This window comes from Cervus canadensis, chromosome 28, assembly GCF_019320065.1.
Source record: "Cervus canadensis isolate Bull #8, Minnesota chromosome 28, ASM1932006v1, whole genome shotgun sequence".
Lineage (NCBI taxonomy): Eukaryota > Metazoa > Chordata > Mammalia > Artiodactyla > Cervidae > Cervus > Cervus canadensis.
The window spans coordinates 27,467,893-27,489,113 of record NC_057413.1 but is presented as its reverse complement, the minus strand read 5'-3'; the positions used below and the strand labels follow the sequence as shown (position 1 = coordinate 27,489,113).

General features: G+C 39.3%; 1 protein-coding gene across 7 annotated transcripts in view; it reads right to left on the bottom strand.

Annotated features, from left to right (window-relative positions):
* Positions 1 to 21,221, bottom strand: part of PKHD1 (PKHD1 ciliary IPT domain containing fibrocystin/polyductin) — a 429,461-nt gene that overhangs the window by 232,394 nt on the left and 175,846 nt on the right. For all 7 annotated transcript variants that reach the window (XM_043450734.1, XM_043450737.1, XM_043450739.1 and 4 more), the window contains 7 exons: positions 19,160 to 19,351; positions 15,717 to 15,842; positions 13,682 to 13,738; positions 13,313 to 13,443; positions 4,968 to 5,080; positions 3,403 to 3,508; positions 1,318 to 1,452 (listed from right to left, as the gene is read on the bottom strand). In XM_043450734.1, the coding sequence (XP_043306669.1) occupies positions 1,318 to 1,452; positions 3,403 to 3,508; positions 4,968 to 5,080; positions 13,313 to 13,443; positions 13,682 to 13,738; positions 15,717 to 15,842; positions 19,160 to 19,351 (860 nt within the window). The remainder of the gene's footprint in view (positions 1 to 1,317; positions 1,453 to 3,402; positions 3,509 to 4,967; positions 5,081 to 13,312; positions 13,444 to 13,681; positions 13,739 to 15,716; positions 15,843 to 19,159; positions 19,352 to 21,221) is intronic.

Below are 21,221 nucleotides of genomic sequence, written 5' to 3'. Positions count from 1 at the left end.
TTAGACCCCAGGGGTGAGATTATATTTTGGTATGATAAGCACCCTTTTGTCATAATCTGAATCTTAATTTATGTCACTCTTCCACTAATTATGATGTCTATTTAGCATCAATTAAGATGTTGAGACATTAATTTGCCAGGACACTTAGTTCTTCAGCTTGATGGGCATTTTGTTTTTAGCATCTTCTCTGAGGTTGTTTCTGAGAAATTTATGGGCCCTAGGTCAACCCGTATCACAGAATCTAAATCTGGGTCTCATCCTCTCTTAAAAACTAAGGAAGTTGAAAAGAAGAATCATCTCTCAATGTGGTAACTTTTTCAGAGAAAAGGAAAAACTGGCAGGTATTTCCCTCCTAAAAATGAGAGTTTGGAAGAGAAAGAAGGAAGGAAGCTGGAGAACTAAACATAGGAAAATGTAGCCGATTTTTTAACTCAATATTGGTATCTGTAGTTATGAATCATCAAAGGAAGCACCAAAGTAAAAACTTATCATTTAAATGTCAGTTGGTCAAAGCATTAAAGGAATGAGCTAAAGAGAACACTCTTCCCTTGGTCCCCAGAAGTACTCTAGGTCCCTTCCATCTATGATTATTCTGAACTGTGACACTAACATGCATGTAACTTCTTCAAGAAAAAGAACGTAGGGACTCATTATAGGACTGAAACCAATGGCAGCCACAGACTTCCCTTGAGAACTAGTACTTCTTACCCAAGAAGTCCTCAGCTCAGCTATATTCTTGTCCCCTGGCCATGCAGTTGTGGGGAAATCATCCATAGTCTGATGTTTATCATGTAGACACACACACTGAGGTAAGTACGAGGGAATCACTTAAGAAACTCTAGCAAACAGCACAAATTTATATCACCATTTTTTTAATGGGAGGGGGCCCTATATAGAGTAAGAACCCTATGAACAAAATGTTGATGTTGAAACTTGGCAAACCACAGTCAATAAAGACGATACGGACTCACACTATTTCATAAACCTTGTGAGGTTAGAGTAAACGAACCTAAAATTATTAGACTTATTAATTGGTGTGGATAAAAACCCTAAATCACAACCAGATAAGAGTTCTGTGAGCCACTCAGGGCTTTTGTGATTTATATGAACACAACACACTGAAATCTTATGTGTGCTTGAATTTTATGATAAATATCACCACTCTTACAAATCAAAGAATCCTCTAACTTTGACCAACCAAACACAAGATTTGCTAAAGAATTCTATTAAAATTACATATCCTGTATCATCAAAGGACCCAGCACATATGATTCTGTTTTGATGAACAACTTAAAAGAATCACATGAAGGCACTTACTGTGTGGGCAAAATGACCAAGTAGTAAGCTGTCAGTAATTGATGTATTTGCATCACTTTCCAAGATATCAATTCCAAAATCTCTGCATGCATAAACCTGGAAGTTTTTCAGGTGAAGATTGCTACTTCTAAAAATCTATAAAAGCAACAATATATGTTATGTCAAAGGTGTGAGGCTCAGCTTTTCTTGCAGATTTCCTGTAGCTTCTTTAATTATTAAGTATAAATGAGTGTGCTGTATCGTATTTAAGCAGCTTTTGTCCATCAATATCTGTGCAGGCATCCCAAAGTTGCCAAGAGGTCAGCGCTAACTGGCCCCCTTTGGTAACATCCCCTCTGCACTTTTCATTTCTCTTCCTAACAACTGATGCATTATAAAGGTCAATGTGAATTCTTCATGTATCTAAAATAAGCTTGCAACTGTTAAATGACACAAAATTAATGGAGAAAAACAGAACATCCAAGAACTCCAGTACTTATATTTACCTCAGTGTTGTTAACCAAGACTGTCAAAAACTTGAAAATATGAAATAAGTAATTCAGCATGACTACAGACTCAAAATACATTCTATGTGTATATTGATGACAGCTTAGGTTAGTGGCTCCAAACAAGGATCAAGGATTAACCAAATACGCTTGATAGAGTTGAAAGAATCACACTAGCTTGGGGAACAGAGGCCTAAGTTTTACCTGGCACTGATATTAGCTAACTATGTGATCTTCAGTGAGACTTTTTGCTTCTCCCAGCTCTCAGTTCAACCATTTTGAAAATCAGGGTGGAGGTCAGGACTGCCAGTTAAACTTACACAGTCACTCCTTTGTTTGTTAAATAGGGCCATGTTTACATTTGTGTCTTCAAGTGGGAGTTTCCTATTAATTAAGGCCAAGGTAACCTTGATTTACCATAGTTTAGTGCTTTTACTTGTCAAACAGTCTCCGTGCTTGAATTTTCAAGAACTGAATAGCTTGCATTTCCCACTCTGTGTGCACTTTACATTATCTTTTATAGAATGATAGACCTTTGAAGACACAGAGGTTTATGTAAAAAAATATAGCTATGACCTGAACTATATTGGACAACAGTTTTTACTTCATTACAGGCATCAGACCCTCTGGAAGGCACAAATTGCTTCCCTGCATAAGAGGGATTTTCCCCACTACATTCATTGTGCTAATGAGAAACAAAGTACTTTATCAAATTTAATGAAAACAAAATATTTAGTACAATCGGGATTCTTCCTGTTAGCTACTCCAATTTTGTATTTTGAAACTTTCCCCCATCTATGATAATTTTCCTTACGTTGGATATGTGAAATAAATACCTAACTTTCTTACTGTGACTTAATTATATGTTTTATTCTATTTTCTGAATGTCCTGTAGATGTATCCCTTCATCTTGGTATCTTAGGCTCCATATTTCTCCATGGCAGAGACCAAATGTATGTAATTTTCTCTGTGTAACACCAAATAGAGACCCTGGATAATTTTTGCATGGCCCTGGTAATAGTGAGCATACAAAGCTTTCTTATAAGAAGTTACTGAAATAAAGAAAAGTAAATGAGTAATTGGTCAAGGTGAGAATGCCACTTTGAGCTGGAATTTTTGTGTTTCATTGATGAACAGCACTTTTCCTTACGACTGAAAGAGGATGTTAGGTATCAAACACACAACTTCTGCAGTCTGGATTCTGCCCCTGATTTTGCCGCTAACAAACGGTGTGACCCTTGGCAAATCCCTTCACTTTCTGAGCCTTAATTTTTTCCCCAAATAAGCACGTGAGGGGAAGAATAAATGACCTCCTTTGATTCTTCTTGGTTGCAGATCTGTATGATTCTGTCATTCCCTATGAGAGCTTCTGAAAAGTCACCACAGAGACAATGGACAAACCTTGGCTTACTGACTAGGAATCTGTTCATTCAACAACTATTTGACACACACACCTATGATGCTGTTGGCTCCTTAAAGCTGTGATAATATAGCAATCCTCCCCCAGAAACAAATCATCGCCCTTTAAGTAGAGATGCAGAATAAGTCACCACAAGAAAACAAATGACATTTCTAACTTTAAAAAATTAAAGAAACATACCTGGGCACCACCTGCACTTTCCCAAACTGTGAAATTCTGGAACAGAGTGGGGCCAGTGCTATTATCCCAAGGTGGCTGAAACTTAGGGTATACAAAGAGACCAGACCTGGGGAAAAAGATAAAGAGTGAAATTCGGCTGATTTCTGCATTCCATATGTCTCACTCATTGGAAAATATAAAACTGAAGATACTGAATAAGGGAATAAGTGAGACTGAAGAGGAGATCTTCTCTCTGATGGTCACTGCCCATCCCTCAGCCTTTTTTTCTGTCACCCTCTGTGACCTGCTCCTGGATCTCAACAAGGTGCAGGTTGCCATGGTGCTCTTCCATTCTATCAGCCCTTATAAATTCTATCAGCTCCTTCCTAGGAACCTGGACACCCCTAACTAGCCCTACAGAGCCCCACTCTTCCATCAGCCTCTTCTAAATCCACCCCTTTGCTGAGGAAGCCATATACCAGAGCCTATAACCCATGCAACTTTTGTGCTTCTCCCTGAAATAGCCTAGCATTGTGGCATTTTTGGATACCTTCTCCCCTCACATCCCAGGGTTGCTGAAAGCTTCTAGATAAAAATCTTCATCATTATTAATCGTCATCATCATTAATCATATTAATAATAATTTCATGACACATGTACTAACCCTAGCCTCCCCCAGCACTTCAACATGGCTGAGCAATGGTGCTTAATCCTCATTCTAGTCTCCTTATAATTTCCCATCATTACAATATTATCTCACTATTATTAATATAACTTTTATCAGAATCATTTATATTGACAAATTCCCTGGGGGTCCCGGGGTTAGTATTCTGCACTTTCACTGTAAAAGGTGCAGGTTCAATCCCTGGTCAAGGAAACAAGAGCCCACAAACCACACAACATAGCCAAAAATAATAATAGTAATAATAAATTGCTTAATAAAATTATTTCTATTATTGAGTTCCTACCATATTCCAGATGTTCTCTTAGGTGTGTAACATAAGTCATCTCTAATTTTCAAGTCAAACTTTCAATAGAGATGTGTCCCTATTTTACAAATAAAGCAAGTTACTCAAAATCCAGATCTGAATCAAGGCCTGACTGATTCCGAAGCTCACATTTTCCTCACCTTCCTAGCATGTTTCCCAGTCCTTGCCCTTAGCAGATGACTTTATCCTCTAAATAGCAAAGACCTTGAACTAATCCTTCTCATCTCACAATGTGCAAGTCACAGGCAAAGAGCCTCTTCTCCAAACCTCATCTCCCCACTCAGCCTCTGAACTCAGGCATTCTGGCCTCCCAGGTGCCCCCAGTCTCTTGGGAGTTTAATTCATCTCTCTATTAAGTTCTTCTCTGGCCACAAAAGGCACCCTGTGTCCTATGCCCCCTCAAATGACCTCTCTCTCTGTTTCCCTTCCCTTCACCACCAAACTTATGACCCAAGATATTCACTCAGATATATCATCAAATCTTACATGGATGCCAAGCATTATACAACCTTCTCTATGAGTCTTGTGCAAAAAAAAAAAAAAAATGTTAAACAATAAACCTTACACCCAAAATGTAGATAAACTTCCCAAAGTTACCTTGTACAAGAATGTGCACTATTCTGTGTAAAGGAGAGAAGTGGAGCTTGGGAGGTTTGGTTGGTCACAAGATGAAAAAAGTAGCCATAACCGGCAGCAAACACCCTGTTTCCCTGCAGAAATTAAATATAGTTTAATCATAGTTAGTCCATTACAATAAGGCTGCTGGAAAGACTTTTAAATGTGCTCATTCTTCTTTCTCACTTAATTCCTACCAAGTCATATTTCTATACCTTGATCATACATTCATTCTGAAAAACAAGCTGTGGTGTGTGTGTGTGTGTGTAGGTTTGTGTATGTATAGAGGAATATCACTCAGCCAGTAAAAAGAATGAAATCATGTCATTTGCAACAACATAGATGGACCTAGAGATTATCACACTAAGCCAAGTAAATTAGAAAGACAAGCACCATATGGTGTCACTTATATGTGGAATCTCAAATACAACACCAACGAATATATCTTTGAAACAGAAACAGACTTACAGGCATGGAGAACAGACTTCTGGTTGCCTTCTGGGTAGAGGGGTGGGAGAGGATAGATTAGAAGTTTGGGATTAGCAGATGCAAACTATTATATATAAGATGAATAAACAACAAGGTGCTACTGCATAGCACAGGGGACTGTATTCAATATCCTGTGATAAATCACAATGGAAAAGAATATGAAAAAGAATATAAAGATGTATAACTGAGTCACTTTGCTGTAGAGCAGAGATTAAACACAACACTGTAAATCAGAACAAATATATCCTCATTCTTCTTCCTCCAGGCAGTTCAACCTGACTTTACTTTTCCCACCTCAATAGCTGGCATCTCATGTTAAAACATCCTTGTAAATTTTCACGGTGACAAGCTTACTTGCATCACCTAATCCAAGCTCTCCTCTTTGTTATGTGAAAAACACTTGGGGGCAAAGGCCTCCCTAAAGCCAAGTCTCCACAAAGAGTTCTCTCTGATCCTCTGAACAAATCATTGATTTGACTACAGGCTGAAGGCCAGTGATAGCACTAGCCATGCCTTAGCTGTGAGACACAGCTGCTGAGTTCAAATACAACTCAAATCTCCTCAAGGTACTCTTGTCACCATTCAATCATTTCAATCACCTGTATTTCTTGATAAGATTTACCTTCTAAATAATTTAATGCCTTTTATATGCTCATATAAAACCTAAATTCTCCAATTGATGATATGAGTTTGGGGCTATAATTCTGAGCAAACAACACAATGAACTTATTTTTATATAAATTCAATTAAACACCTGCAAATATCCATCATTATGTAGTGTATTTTAAGACAGAGTAGAAAGCCAACTCCCTAAAGAGTGTAATACTGGACACAGAGGTACTTTGCTTGGTTATACCCAATGTTCACAAAAATGTGCATTTCATTGCATCATTTTAAAACCAGGAGACTTGAGATAAAAACTCAGACACTTTAAAAAAAAAAAAAATTCTGAGCCCAATTCCTGTGGGGTAGCCATAGATTAGCTGGAGCTAAGAAGAGCCTGCTGTCTTGGACTATGGATGACTTTGCCATGCGTGCTGCTAAGTCACTCAGTCATGCCCTACTCTTTAACACCCTATGGGCTGTAGTCGACCAGGCTCCTCTGTCCATGGGATTCTCCAGGCAAGAACACTGGAGTGGGTTTCCATGCCCTCCTCCAAGGGGTCTTCCCAATCCAGGGGTTGAACCTGCATCTCTTATGTCTCCTGCATTGGAAGGTGGATTCTTTACCACAAGAACACCTGGAAAGTCCCCACCTTTCCTGCTTCAGTTCTTTATGATATCAAGCTGATCCCTGTAGCCACTGACTTTATAACCTCTTAACCCCAGGCAATAGTCAATGCTACGTGGGCAGCATTCTGTTTTAGTGGGAGGAATGAACAGCCGACAGATCAGGATGCTAGATACTTATGTATATATGTACTTAGCCCTATGTACTTATGGGCATCTGTCCATCTGTCCTCTCCCATGGGCACCCAGAGAAGGAAAGCCAGGGAACAAGCTGCCCACTCTCAGCTCTACACCTTGTGTGACCGGGGTAAAGGGAGCCCTGAAATAGGATGTTTTAAAACCAACAATACTCAACTCCTGGTGTATGCGCAAGGAGAAACCAGTGCCCCAGCCCCTGGAGGTTGCTGGCCTCTGGGGAAGTGTGAGTGAAGGCCAGAACTGACCCTGAGATGGGAGGCCTGGCAGGGAGACAACACCACAGGGACCTGGTAGGTGAGCCAGGGCTTACTGACATAACCATGGGTGCCGTGTTCTGAACATCAGCCTCTCATTCACTGGGGGCACTGAAGGCTCGCTCACTCTGGGGATCTGTAACCCACCAGTCAGGACTCTTTCACTCCGCCACAGAACACCTTCTTTCTTTGTGCACCGGAGGTCCATTCTCTACTGCACTTCATTCTTTTGGATTCTGGGCACTTCTTCCATTTCCTGAAGTCACTTAAAATTCCAATCACCTATCTTTCCGCCTGCCAAAAGTGACTTTTGGATATCATTGAATATGAAGCTGAATCACTATTAAAGATGCTAACGTGACTTCAGGGGACCTGGGCCATCTTTAAGACTCCAATTATCTTGGGGAGCTGGGCAGAGTCTGGAGCTGTGATTGTCAGGTGGGATGATATTGCTCCCCAGAGAGCATGTGGAAATCTCTGGAGACAGTTTCTGTTGTCACAACTCAGAAAGAGAGGGGTTTTACTAGCATTAATTGGACAGAAATCAGGAGTGCTGGTTTACAGAGGTCAGCCTCTCACAACCAAAGAATCTTATGGCGCCAAAGGTTATGGTCCCAAATACACTCTTGCTCAAAGTCACTAAAGTTGCATCTGATTCTTCGCAATTCCATGGATTGTAACCCTCCAGGCTCCTTTGTCCATGGAGTTCTCCCAGTAAAGAATACTAGAGTGGGTAGCCATTCTCTTCTCTAGGGGATCTTCCTGACCCAGGGATCAAACCTGGGTCTCCCACATTGCAGGAAAATTCTTTGCTGTCTGAGCTACCAGTGAAGCCCATGCTAACATTAGCATGGTTTAAAAAAATAGTCTGTATGTGTTCTTAAAATGACCCATACCCATTTTCCAGTACCCTATCTCCAAATTTTGATGGAAAGACCAACCTAAATATAAAAACATAGTAATTATAACAAGAATACTTTGACAGTTTTTACTGGGAGGGTATTTATATCTTTTTAAATAATCAAATCTTCCATTAGACACTCCCCCAAAGAACACTTATTAGCAATTGAATCAGTTATCGCAATTCTTCCCTCAGCTAGAAAACAAGACATCCACTTATGATCCTCAGCTTTGGAAAAATCGCTATTCCTAAATTGACAGATCCAAGCGCCCAGTGGAAGCACTAAATAAAAGCGCCTTCAAAGAAACAAAAGCAAGCAATGTGACTGTTGATTCTGTTATGGTTACACAACAGGAAACTTCCTCAGAGAAGCACATATGAAGCTCCACCTTCCAGACAGCCAATGCAGAGTGGAACTTGAATGTCTCAACTTGAATGTACACTTCTATTTCATTACCAATGAGATGCTAATTCATTACCACGACTCTACCAGGAAGGGAAAGATTCAAGTGTTCCAGAATATATTCCAACGACTTCATCCTTATTTATTGTCTTGGCTAGACAGGCATATATTTTGAGAAAACGAATAATTTGTTAAATCCTCTGCCCTGGTGTCATTAGCATTTTTAAGCACCTGGGTGATCATATATAAATGCTTTCCAAGTGCATTTATAGTTGGGCAGGATATTTGCAACTTTGGTCTTCTGTTAGCCAAAAAGGCTCACTTTTTTTAATAGAAGAAGCACTTAAATAGTCAGATGGCATTACTTTACAATCCTTTTTACTCTCCATTCCAATTGGGTATGCTACAAACGATTCGTGAGAAGAAACCACATATGTATGCAGGTAGCCAGCAGCTTGTGGGGAAGGGTTTAAGGCAAGCAAGGAATTTTGTGTGGAAATCAATTCTTTGCGGAAGTCAATGTATTATGGACACTCAAGGAAGAGAAATTCCAGAGAGAAATTAACTGCCCAAGTGTGCCAGCTCCTTGAGGTGTGCATCTGTAGTCACTAAAAAAAAAAAAAGTGAGTCAACCCTTCAGGCAGCTCTTAAATATACATTAGCTATTGAGTGGAGAGAGCTAGAGAGCTGAAATCAGCCTTTAAACACAGAATTCCTTACAAAATTGATTCACAAACCAGAACAAATTCCCTTCAAATCAAATGGATGCTTCCAAAGGACTGGTCTTTAGGGGTTTTCCGCTGACTATTCTAAATAGGGGTCTGGTCATGGGAAATGTCCAAAGCCCACATACACATGGGACGTTCTGGAGCAGTGGGAGTGCACAGTCTCTCACTGGTGAAGAGCAAAGACCTTCTAGCCTGAGGTCAAATTAGGTTACATCTAGGAGAAAGACGAAGCCTCTGGGCAGATAACAAGAAATGCCCATAAAGGAGTCAGAGACTCAAGACACTGGAGTGTGGAAGCGAGACAGCCTGGAAATGAAGTGCTCCCAATGCTACAGGTTATGCATGCAAGAACCACCACCGATCTTTGCTGGAAAGCCTGGCAAAACCTATCTAAGGAGTGTACAAAGGAACACCTTGAGTTCCTTGGACACTCAAACAGTACTACCACACGGCCCTCACTAGCAAGAGGGCACAAAACTAAGATTTTACTTCTCATAGAAACTGCCCCAAATTTAGCTCAGTGGCAACCTGGGAAGTGAGGCAAGTGAACCACTCGCAGCTATGAACACTAAAAAGGAGTCTCTCAGTTGAAATATCCTTATACCAGGCAGAGTTGAAGGTGTTTTAACTGTCAAGATGGCTGCCTGGGAGCCAAGGTGAATTCTATGCACTGAGCAGAACATTTGGTCCTAGTCTCTGGATCTAGGAACAATATACAACTACAAATCACTGCAGAGACTTAATTAAGGATCAACTCCACTTCTTCCTGCCTGCCAGGCTAGGCCAGAGAGTTCAAGGTCAACGTCTATAATGTAGGCTTTCTGGATTTATTGTCCAGCCACTGGGATTAGGTCACCTTCAAATCTAAAGGCTTTTGTTTATATAACAATATAGTCCCAATACTGATTTCCTGGTTGTGCCATTGCTCTATGGCAATGGTTACGGTTATGTACCATTGGGGGAAGCTGGGGGAAAGGCAACTTCTAAGTCTAAAATTATTTCAAAATTAAAAGTTTTTTAAAAAAGAAAAATCCTATTGAATCACAGTAATGCATAGCTTTAAAAAAAATATTTTGCCAAACCACACACACACACACACACCTCACCACCATCCCATCACTGTTGTAGCCTCCTGATTATCACTTTGGAATAAAAATATATTTCTAAGATACATTTTTCTGTGTGTCATCCAATTAAAATACAATAAACACAACTTACTATTTGTCCAATGACTGAAACGACCTTCATTGGCACTAAGAGAAGTTCCTAATTTTTAGGTCTGACACATATGCCCAGTTACACCTATGTCCCTTGGTTGTGGCACATTCCAGATAACAGAATATAAGAGAGACAGCACAGCAGAACCCCAGGGGCACAGCTGCAGAATTGAAGGGGACTGTGCAAAATTTAACACTCAGAAATGAGTTCCACAGGATCTAAATGCTGACACAGATGAACCACCTTATTTTTTCAGTCATCAAAATGATTGAGGGATTTGGGGATCCATTCTTTAATTTCCTCTTTCTTCCCCCCATTCTTTGATTATGGAATTACACCTACATCCATTCATTTATTATATTCAATTAATTTTTATTGAGCAACTATTACATATCAGATACTGTTAGGAGCTAAAAGTTAAGAAGCCAATTTAAGATCATTTTATAACAATTTTAACAACAGAATTTTAAGATCATTTAAGATCACTTAATCAATTTTAAGATTCATTTAAGATGAAAATGTCAGGAATAAACCTAATGAATGTACTTAATGAACTTACGTTACCACTTTAAACTAAAATCTCATTCTCCAAATGCATACACTATATTGTTTTTTAATTTTGTAAAGAGGAAGAAAGTAAATGAATGGGAATGTTTGTCCTGTTTGATTCAAACAGGAATCAATAAACCTGTTTTGGGATCAATATATTCATTGCTGACTGTGCACTGTTACACAGGTCAGTCTACAAAGTCTCAGGTGACCTATGAGCTTATATGTGGTCCTCTGGTTCTTTGCACCTATAGCCAGCTCATTTCTTTTGCTTAATTTTGTTTTGCTTGTTTGTTTTGTGTTAGTTTCAAGTATATAGAAAAGTGATTTAATTACAGATATATATATTGTTTTTCATACTCATATCCATTATAGGTTATTACACAACATTGACTATAGTTCCCTGTGCTATATAGTAGGTCTTTGTTGTTTACCTATTTTATATATAGTAACATTTATCTGTTAATACCAAACTCCTAATTTGTTCCACTTCTCCATTTCCCACTTGCTAACTATAAGCTTGTTTTCTATGTCTGTAAGTCTATTTCTGTTTTGTAAATAATTTCTTTTATACCTTTTTTTTTAAGATTCCATAGATAGTGATATCATGTGATATTTGTCTTTCTTTATCTTACTTCACTTAGTATGATAATCTCTAGGTTCATCCATGTTTTTACAGATAGCATTATTTCATTCTTTTATGGTTGAATAAGTCTACTGTGTATATATTCTACTGTGTGTGTGTGTGTGTGTATACTAAGTGAATCATATTGTAACTCTATTTTTAGTTTTTTAATGAACATCCATACTGTTCCTCATAGTGACTGCTAGTCAGCTCTTTCTTACTGGTCAACTAGTAGTCAGGACACTCGCCCCAGAGACAAGACTCTACCCAGCGAAGCAAAGCAGGCAGCACCCCTGACACTCAATGTGGATTTAGATACATTCTAGTCTCCTGCAGGAAGATGACCTGAGCATCTCTGACGGTGTCCTTTCTTCTAGGCATTTCAAAGTAGTCATGATTCTGCAATCCAAGAAACTATAGAAAACATAGCTCTTAAGTCCCCAAAGCTTACTGGGAGGCTATGCAATAAGCCCTGTGGTCGCCAACAAGTTAAATGTTGCGCTCATTGCTCTGTGTCTAGAGCTTGGTTTCCTTCAATCCATGCAGTTCTGCCTCCTTTCCTCACTGGCATATTAGCTGCCCCCATTAGGCACCTAAAATAGTGTGTAAGTGCTGTGCTTGGGATAAACATAATTAAGAGTCTGGCGGAGGGTTGAAGAGATAACCATGACTTTTATTAGGGGTTATTCAGCTGAAGGTAATTAAAAACAGATGATCAGAGAGAGAGAGAGAGAGATGTTCATTCTCTCCATTCCTTAGAAACTTGGCATAATTGTCACAGTAGATACTCAGAGCCATGTCCTGAAGAGTGAGGCCCTTAACCCTTTCATAGATGGTCCATGGGACAAAACCTTGGGAAAAGGGGAAACTAAATGGCCTTCCCACTACTCTGATGCCATTCCTCATTCACAGATTTGTGGTTAAACTACCAGAAAAAAATAATTCATTAAACCACTTAGATAGAAATTTACCAAGAAAAAGTAATGTTAAGTTGTACTAAATAATGGGATTAAAAAAAAAAAAAAAACACCAAGGCCAACAGAGTGTATAGCTGACTTTTGAACATTGCAGAGATTGCAAGTGCCAACCCTCTATGCAGTCAAAAATTCATGTAAAATTTATAATCAGCCCTCCATATACGGTGATTCCTCGGTGTCCATGGTTCCACACCTGTGGGTTCAACTAACTGGATAATATGAGAGTGTAGTATTTACAATGGAAAAAAATCCAAGTATAAGTGTACTCATGCAGTTCAAACCCATGTTGTTCAAGGGTCAACTGTACTTCGTTCATCCTGGAATCTGACATGCTCTCACTTACCTCACAACTCTGCTGACCCTCAGTTTTGAACACTCTTAAAGGGCAATAGTATGACCACATTAATACAGTAGCATAACAAAGATTTAATAAGTAATTATTATCAGAATCAAGACCAAATTCAGCGACCACCACATATAACTCAGGAAGATATTTTATGACCAGAAAGTAATCAATATCTACTTAGTTTCACTTCATATAGCTATTTCTTCAAAGAACGTTAATGGGAATTTTGAGGAAATGATTACATTTATCCTAAAATTGTTTAATCAAAAATCTAAAGTAGTTTCCCATTACCAATGTGCAGCAAGTAAATGATTTATCCCACACCACTGATGCTGCCACTCAGGATAATTTTCAGACTGAACATTATGCTTCTCAGATCTGATCTCCCTGGAGGATCTGAAGCTCTTACCTCTATAACATTGGTGGGGTCACGGATGTAGATACCAGAGGGTGTCACCACTTCAGGACTGGAGAGTCCCTCGGCACCAGAAACACGAATGATCACGTTGTTTCTTATTATGTTTCCCTGTTCTGACCAGTCTAATTTAAGAAATGGGGATTCGCCAACATAATTAAAATGTACTCAACCCAACATTCTTATTTCTACTAATATGTTATAGTTCTCATCATGCATATACATATATTATATAGACAGCTGTAAACATCTAGTGTGTTCAACAAATTTAAGACATCTAACATTCTGCCAGCAGCCCTGTCTATAAAATGTATGACAACTTAAATGGATGGTAATAAATTTAAAACCAATTTACATATTTACCCTTTTCTCCTCCAGGAATAACCTCCCAAGGGATATACCTTATCTCGGGGGATTTACCTGAGAACAAAAGATGATGTTAGTTCAATACATTTCATGCCACCCAGGAAAATGAGAGCTCCTTTAATACTATTTCTTATTTTGGTGTGGCTTGCTTCAATTTGTGTGTGTGTGTTTGTCTATGAATCAGACAGACACAGATTATGTGAATCTTTTAGTTCTAGAACTTCATGAATCAGAGTGTGAGTGAAAGTCACTCTGTCGTGTTCAACTCTTTACGACCCCATAAACGGTAGTCCATGGAATTCTCCGGGCCAGAATACTGGAGTGGGTAGCCTTTCCCTTCTTCAGGGAATCTTCCTGACCCAGGAATCGAACTGGGGTCTCCTGCCTTGCAGACATATTCTTTACCAGCTGAGCTATCAGGGAAGACCTGGAGTTAGCTTACATGATCCATATTTTCTCACTAAACTATTTCCCTCCCACAGTTAGAACCTTTCCAGCTTTTATCTTAACAGAGCATTCCTAAACGAAACATGCACACTTTCCCATATCTGATGATATTACAGAATTAATTTAAATAGAAAACACTAGCTAACAAATACAGTTAAAGTTTTCCTTTCAGTGAAAACCTCTGATTTGGTTATTCTGATATAACCAAAGACCTTTTGTTTATCAATAGATTTATTTCTTTCAACAAATATATCTCCAAATGTACTATTTAAAAGTCCTGTTAAGTACTAAGGAGATGATGTTTGCATGAAATCTGGTATTAATAGAAAAACAGACATTGATCAAATGATCAGAAACATGATGTATAATTTTAAATCAATAAGTAATGATTAGGGATAAAAGAGTTTAAACAGACAGACTTGATTTGGGAGTGTTGGGGAGGGACTATTATAGGAGGAGAATGAATGGTATGAACAGAAGGCAAGAGCTGTGCAAAGGTCCTGTGGCAGGAGAAAGTGTGGCCTTTTGAAAGAATTAAAAGAGGTCAGTGTAGTGAGAGCACAGAGGGAGATAAAAAGAGCAAGACAGGTATACCAAGGTTAATAGAATCAGCGTCACTAAGGGAGTTTTTTAAGCCAGAATAAGGATTCTGGATTATATTCTAAAAGAAATAAATTCTTAAAGGGCTTTAAGATGATGTAGTCTGATATTTTTAAGGATAACTCTAAGCATCACAGAGGGAATGAACTTTAGGAAACAAAAGTCAATACAGATGACCATTTAGAAAATTCTTAAAACATAGATGTCTTCAACAAGCCACAGAAGTAATGAAGAACAGGATTCAAAAATGTTTGATGCCTTGTTCAGCATCCATGTCTGATACTTTATAAGGCTGCACAAAGACATATTTATGTGACTTTGAATTATTATTAAAATTGATGACAATAAATTTTATATTTATTGTATATTGATTATCATGAACTGAAATGTCCATCTTTAAAAATCAGTTTTCTGAGAGACAGACTCACAGACACAGAGAACAGACTTGTGGTTGCCAAAGGGGTAGTGGGATGGGAGAGGGAAGGATTAGGAGTTGGGGATTAGTAGATGCAAACTATTATACAGAGGATGGATAAACAAGGTCCTACTGTAGAGCACAGAGAATTATACTCAATATCTTGTAATAAACCATAATGAAAAAGAATATAAAAAGAATATGTGCATATATATATATATATATATGTGTGTGTGTGCGTGTGTGTGTGTGTGTGTGTGCGTAACTGAACCATTTTGCTGCACAGGAGAAATTAACCCAGGATTATAAGCCAAATATACTTCCATAAAACTTTTAAAATAAATTTAAAAAAACAAAATATAAAAATCCATTTCCTATGGTTAAAGCTTAGTAAGCTAATTAAAGATGACTGAATTTACAACTAGAATTTTTAACTACAGCCTATTTCTAAAGATCAATGACTAAAGTTTTTATAAATTGGAAATTCAAATCTGGGAACAATAATTCTTTTTTAAAAAATAATGTGTCCTCCATCATAATGTCAAAGTTAAACAAGCTCATTTCACTTACCCACCAGCAGCGCATGGCCTGAAATATCATAGAACACATTACTGTCCACCTTCAGGCCTGAGGTCTGGGACATGCTGAGGCCTCTGCTGAAGGACCGCCACACTGTGCAACCCTGCACATAGGAACCTGAACAACAAAGAGGAAGGTAAACAGTAGGGAATCTCAAAGGTTCCTCACATTCTGTTGACCATCCCCAAATACTGCTAGACTATAACTAAGAACATTCTTCCACACAGTAATAAAACTCAAGAAATAAGGAGTTGGCAGCAGAAATTTAAAAAACAGGCAGCTCAGACCAGTGTATCTTAAAGACACCAAAGATAACCAAAGTGGAATCCAAGGGCCACATGTTAGAAAAGAAAACCATCTGAGAGAGAGACAGTATGGCCAAATCACGAGGCATGCAAGGCTCTCAAGATGTCCTAGTGGCCGCCATCTTTGGTATCTACTCTCATCACAGTATAGTGGACAGCAGCTCAAGAAACAAATAGCTAAGGCTTGCAGACCAATTCTGATCTCTGAAAACTGCATCCAGCATGAGGAGAGGTAGTCATTATATCTTGAGCTATGAAGTTGTTTTTTTTAATTGAGGAATAGTTGATTTATAATATTTCAGGTATATAGCAAAGTAATTCAGTTATACATATATGTGTGTGTATAAGTATATATATATCTGTATATGTGTATATATATTCCCATTCATAAACTTTTCCATTATAGGTTATTACAAAATATTAAGCACAGTTCCTTGTGCTATACAATAGTTCCTTGTTGTTTATCTATTTTACATATAGCAGTGTGAACCTGTTAATCCCAAATTCCTGATTTATCCAGATTGTAAGTAAAGCTAGAGATCAGTCTGAGGACCAGAACTCTCACATTTGAATATGGTGGTTTGTGGAACTGGAGGGGAAATATCCTCTACTGTGCTAAGAGAAACTGACATTTAGGAAAATCATTACACTGGCTCCATGAGCATATTTTATGACCTCCCAAATTGATACATGTGGACTGAGTCAATTAACGAACAACTATTTACTGAGTATCAACTATATATTTCAGGAATTATGTCTTGTGCCAGAGATATGAAGTTGAATAAAACTAAGTAAATTCTGCATTTGTGTATCTTGAGTCTGATGGAGAAAACTCACATTAAAGGAATTAAAATGTTTTATTTGGATAATAAAATTATAAATCCTGAAAAAGGAGCTTTGCATTATTTCCAGACAGTGAGAGAGATTATATCGATACCAAATGTTTGAAGGATTGGAAAAATGGCTTTGGTTTATGTAATAATTTGACTTTTAAATTGGGACACTCTAGAAAAATCTCAACTACAATGTTTCCATAGACACATGGTCTGTAGATTCCCCTTGATCCCAGTACCAGATGCCTTCACATCACTCACTAATAAGTTAGCCCATCCACATACACTCATGTAGGAAACACTGCCTGCTGCAGACTTTTCCTGACCAGGTCTCCACCATAACATCACTGCTTACGCATCAGAATACAATGGTACATCTGAACAACCAGTAAGGACTAATGTGTTAACAGAGCTATTGTGGGTGAATTCAGGGAACAGTAAACCTCTAAAGGAAACATCAAGCAAAGATTCCAACACCCTCTAACTCCCGTGACTGAGGACAGCTGGCCACACAGGTCATGAGAGCCTGTAGGGCATGAAACAATAAAGGATTCTTTGGCAAGCATGCCAGAAGTTTCTAACCTCTGGGTTAATGGGTTTCCCCCTCCCAGGAAACACATTTGCATTTTAACAGAGACCTACAGGGGATAATGTATTAATTCAGTGGATTTCAAACTTTGGTTAAGCACTGAAAAGTGAAAGTGTTAGCCGCTCAATCCTGTCCAACCTGCAACCCCATGCACTGTAGCCCCCCAGACCTCTCTGTCCACAGAATTCTCAAGGCAAGAATGAATACTGGAGTGGGTAGCCATTCCCTTCTCCAGGAGACCTTCCCAACCCAGGGATCGAACCAGGGTCTCTTGCATTACTGACGGATTCTTTACCATCTGAGTCACCAGGGAAGTCCAAGCACTGAACCCTTTTTCAAATAAAACCTAAGATATATATATATATCTTATACATATATATATATATATGTATATAAAGGTGCAAGTACTCTAAAGCAGAGGCTGAGGAGGCAGATTGAGTGAAAATTTGATGGGGAACTGTTGCTTATGTTCAATTGATAACTCCTATGTGACTGCTCCCCTCACTTCTACTGGAACTGACCCACATCAAATATTCCTCAGCATTATAAGCATCAAGAGACCGAAGAACCAGAAAGAAGGGCACAAAGATTCTGATCGCCCTAATGTACTTGGGAAAGAACCATGTGAGGGACCCATCCCACCAATGAGTGTAGAAAGAAATAAATAAGGTGGAAGAGATCTTGGAAAATTAGGAGAGGTATTCTTGGCAAGCAGATAATTTGAAATGAGAAAAAGTGCTGCTAGCCAGGATCCTGCCTTCAATGACCTCATAGATTACTTTGTCAATGCCTGTTGTAATCCCAGCACTTCTCAAGCCCCACTGAACCTCCCATATGCCCTGATGTGCTTGGTCAGGCATCAACTTCTGGAGCACCACCTTATCAAGGAAGGGAGAGCTTGACTGTGTGGGTGTTGAGGTGCTGAGGGCAGGGGAGCGTAACTGTGCAGTGGGGCTGCTGTCCTCATCGCTCAGCATCTGTACCCATCTCTCAGCTCCATATATCAGACTCTGGCATTGGGATTTCACCCTGGATGCTTCCACAGCCCTCCAACTTTGATCTCAGAGCCTTTATTAGTACACCTGGTCATGTTCTTCTTTTCTGATTCTGATCTTTTTATCTACTTGTCCCCACCTGCCTTGGATGTCTGCTGCTTCCCTCGTATCTTTTCAGGTCTGGTCAAGGTCTGCATGCTCTGTCTGCTCTCTGTCCCCAGGAAGAGAGCCTGGTTCTCAGCCATTCTCCCCACTTTTCCCAGGCAGGGGATTCCTCTGTGTTAAGACATTTTCCCAAAGTGCTTTTTGCTAGCCTTTCCGTAATTTATACTATTTAATGTCTGTCTGTAGTCATAAAGCCAGTATGTTGTAGGGGCAGGATTCAAAACATGGATTTGTGTGGCTCCCTCCACATCTGCTGTACCTATAGCAACATTTCTCAAAGGGAAACTTGGACTACTTGTTCCAGAATCAGAAGGTTAAAAATTCAGTTTTTCTAGGCTCACTTTGGATCACAATTTGTCTGAGACAGGGTCTCTACATAAGAATTTTAATAAGCTCTCCAAGTGACTCTCTGAACCATAGATCTACGGTATAGTTATCCATCTCTGAACCCCCCATCTTCCCACATACTACCTACCAGGACCCCCCTGCATGCAGAGCCTTGAATATAGAAGAAGAAAGATAAGACATCCTGCCTGGGCCTCCTCACCTCTCATAGCTCCTACCAGCATCAGCGAGCTCACATGCTCGTGGAAGGCTTGCCCCAAGTCCCGGAACTGCACTCCCTTCAGTTGGACCCGGCTGGGCTCCTCCGGAAAGGACTGAACGATGACTCTGGCCCCCAAATCTCTGGATCCCAGCATCTTCTCACTCTTGGAATACCAACAGTTCTGCAAATCACCTGAGACACAGAATGAAGTCAAGGGGCACAGAAGAATGTACAACATGATTCTAATCAAATCTCCCAGTATGAAAGGCACTGTGGGCACAAAGGACAGACCATGATTGTTTATTTAATAACCTTACTTCCCTTTTACCTCAATTCTCCCCTTTGGATTATTAATTAAATCATCTGATAACTAGAACATGATGTTGCCTTCACTCTATTATTTCCAGAAGCCCCCGAATCAATCACCTTAATTATTAAAACAAAAAGGCTGACTAGAACCCATAAACCCAACCTAAATAGATGCTTATTACAATCCAGAAGATCCCCTGAGGGAGTGTGCAATAAAATGACCCTCTGGTGGTGGATAATTGAAGAAAAGACATGTGAGCACTAAATGTAATCACATCTCTTTGCTGTCCAGTGGGCTTTTCCCAATATTTTGCTGCTTTATGGTTTGGGGACATAGCAATGATGCCATCGAAGAAATGGAAAAGGACTCCAGGGAAACGACTGAGCCGCCCCCACACCAACACCTCAGTCCCAACAGAGCCCTGGCATTTGGTGGGGTAAAATAACCTCAGGATGGAGAAGAAATCATCTCCTGAATTAACTCTTTATTATCCAGGTTAATAAACCAATGGAGAAGTGCCACTAATACAAAATTATGGATCATTCTAACAGTCATCTGTTGTCAGTCCCAGAGAAGGCATATCAGTTCAGTTCAGTTGCTCAGTCATGTTCAACTCTTTGCAACCCCATGGACTGCAGCACATCAGGCTTCCTGCCCATCACCAACTCCCAGAGCTTACTCAAATTCATGTCGATCCAGTTGGTGATGCCATCCAACCATCTCATCCTCTGTCATCCCCTTCTCCTCCCACCTTCAATCTTTCCCAGCATCAGGGTCTTTTCCAATGTGTCAGTTCTTTGCATCAGGTGGCCAAAGTATTGAAGCTTCAGCTTTAGTCCTTCCAATGAATTTTCAGGGCTGATTTCCTTTAGGATGGACTGATTGGATTTCCTTGCAGTCTAAGGGACTCTCAAGAGTCTTCTCCAACACCACAGTTCAAAACCATCAATTCTTTGGTGCTCAGCTTTCTTTACAGTCCTACTCACATCCAAACATGGCTACTGGAAAAACCATAGGTTTGACTAGATGGACCTTTGTTGGCAAAGTAGTGTCTCTGCTTTTTAATATGCTGTCCGTGTTGGTCATAGCTTTTCTTCCAAGGAGCAAGTGTCTTTTAATTTCATGGCTGCAGTCACCATCTGCAGTGATTTTGGAACCCCCCAAAATAAAGTCTCTCACTGTTTCCATTGTTTCCCCATCTATCTGCCATGAAGTGATGAGAATGAACATATTAGAAGTGAATAAAGAAGTGTTTGGTATTTGTACATTTTACCACCATTTTAACCAGGTATGCCAGTAAGCCATAATATTTTCCAGCATCTAGGCCTCTTGTTATGGTTTTTGGCTACGTTGTTCCCATATTTGAGTTTCATAAAAAGAAGAGGTGAATGATAAGTTATTTTTTAAACGAAGGTCTATGGATTTTGCTTTATTTTTGTAATTTTTTAGTCATATTTAAGAGTTGTGGTAGAACTAGGGATTTTTTTTCATTAGGAGACAACAGATTTATAATGGCCTAAACCTAGAGGCATGATCTCTCTTGGAGCATGACTAAATGCCATGTTTTGCACAATACAATCTGAGAATACCTGTTTGAGAATTACCAAGAGAGTCTGTATGGACTGCAGATGCCAGTTTAGCAGAAATGTTAAATTTGGCAGTCACTGCATTCCAACCCACTGGATGAAAACTTTTTTTTTTTTCCAGAATGACACAATTGTGAACTAGATGACTAGGGGGTGGGGGGCAGGG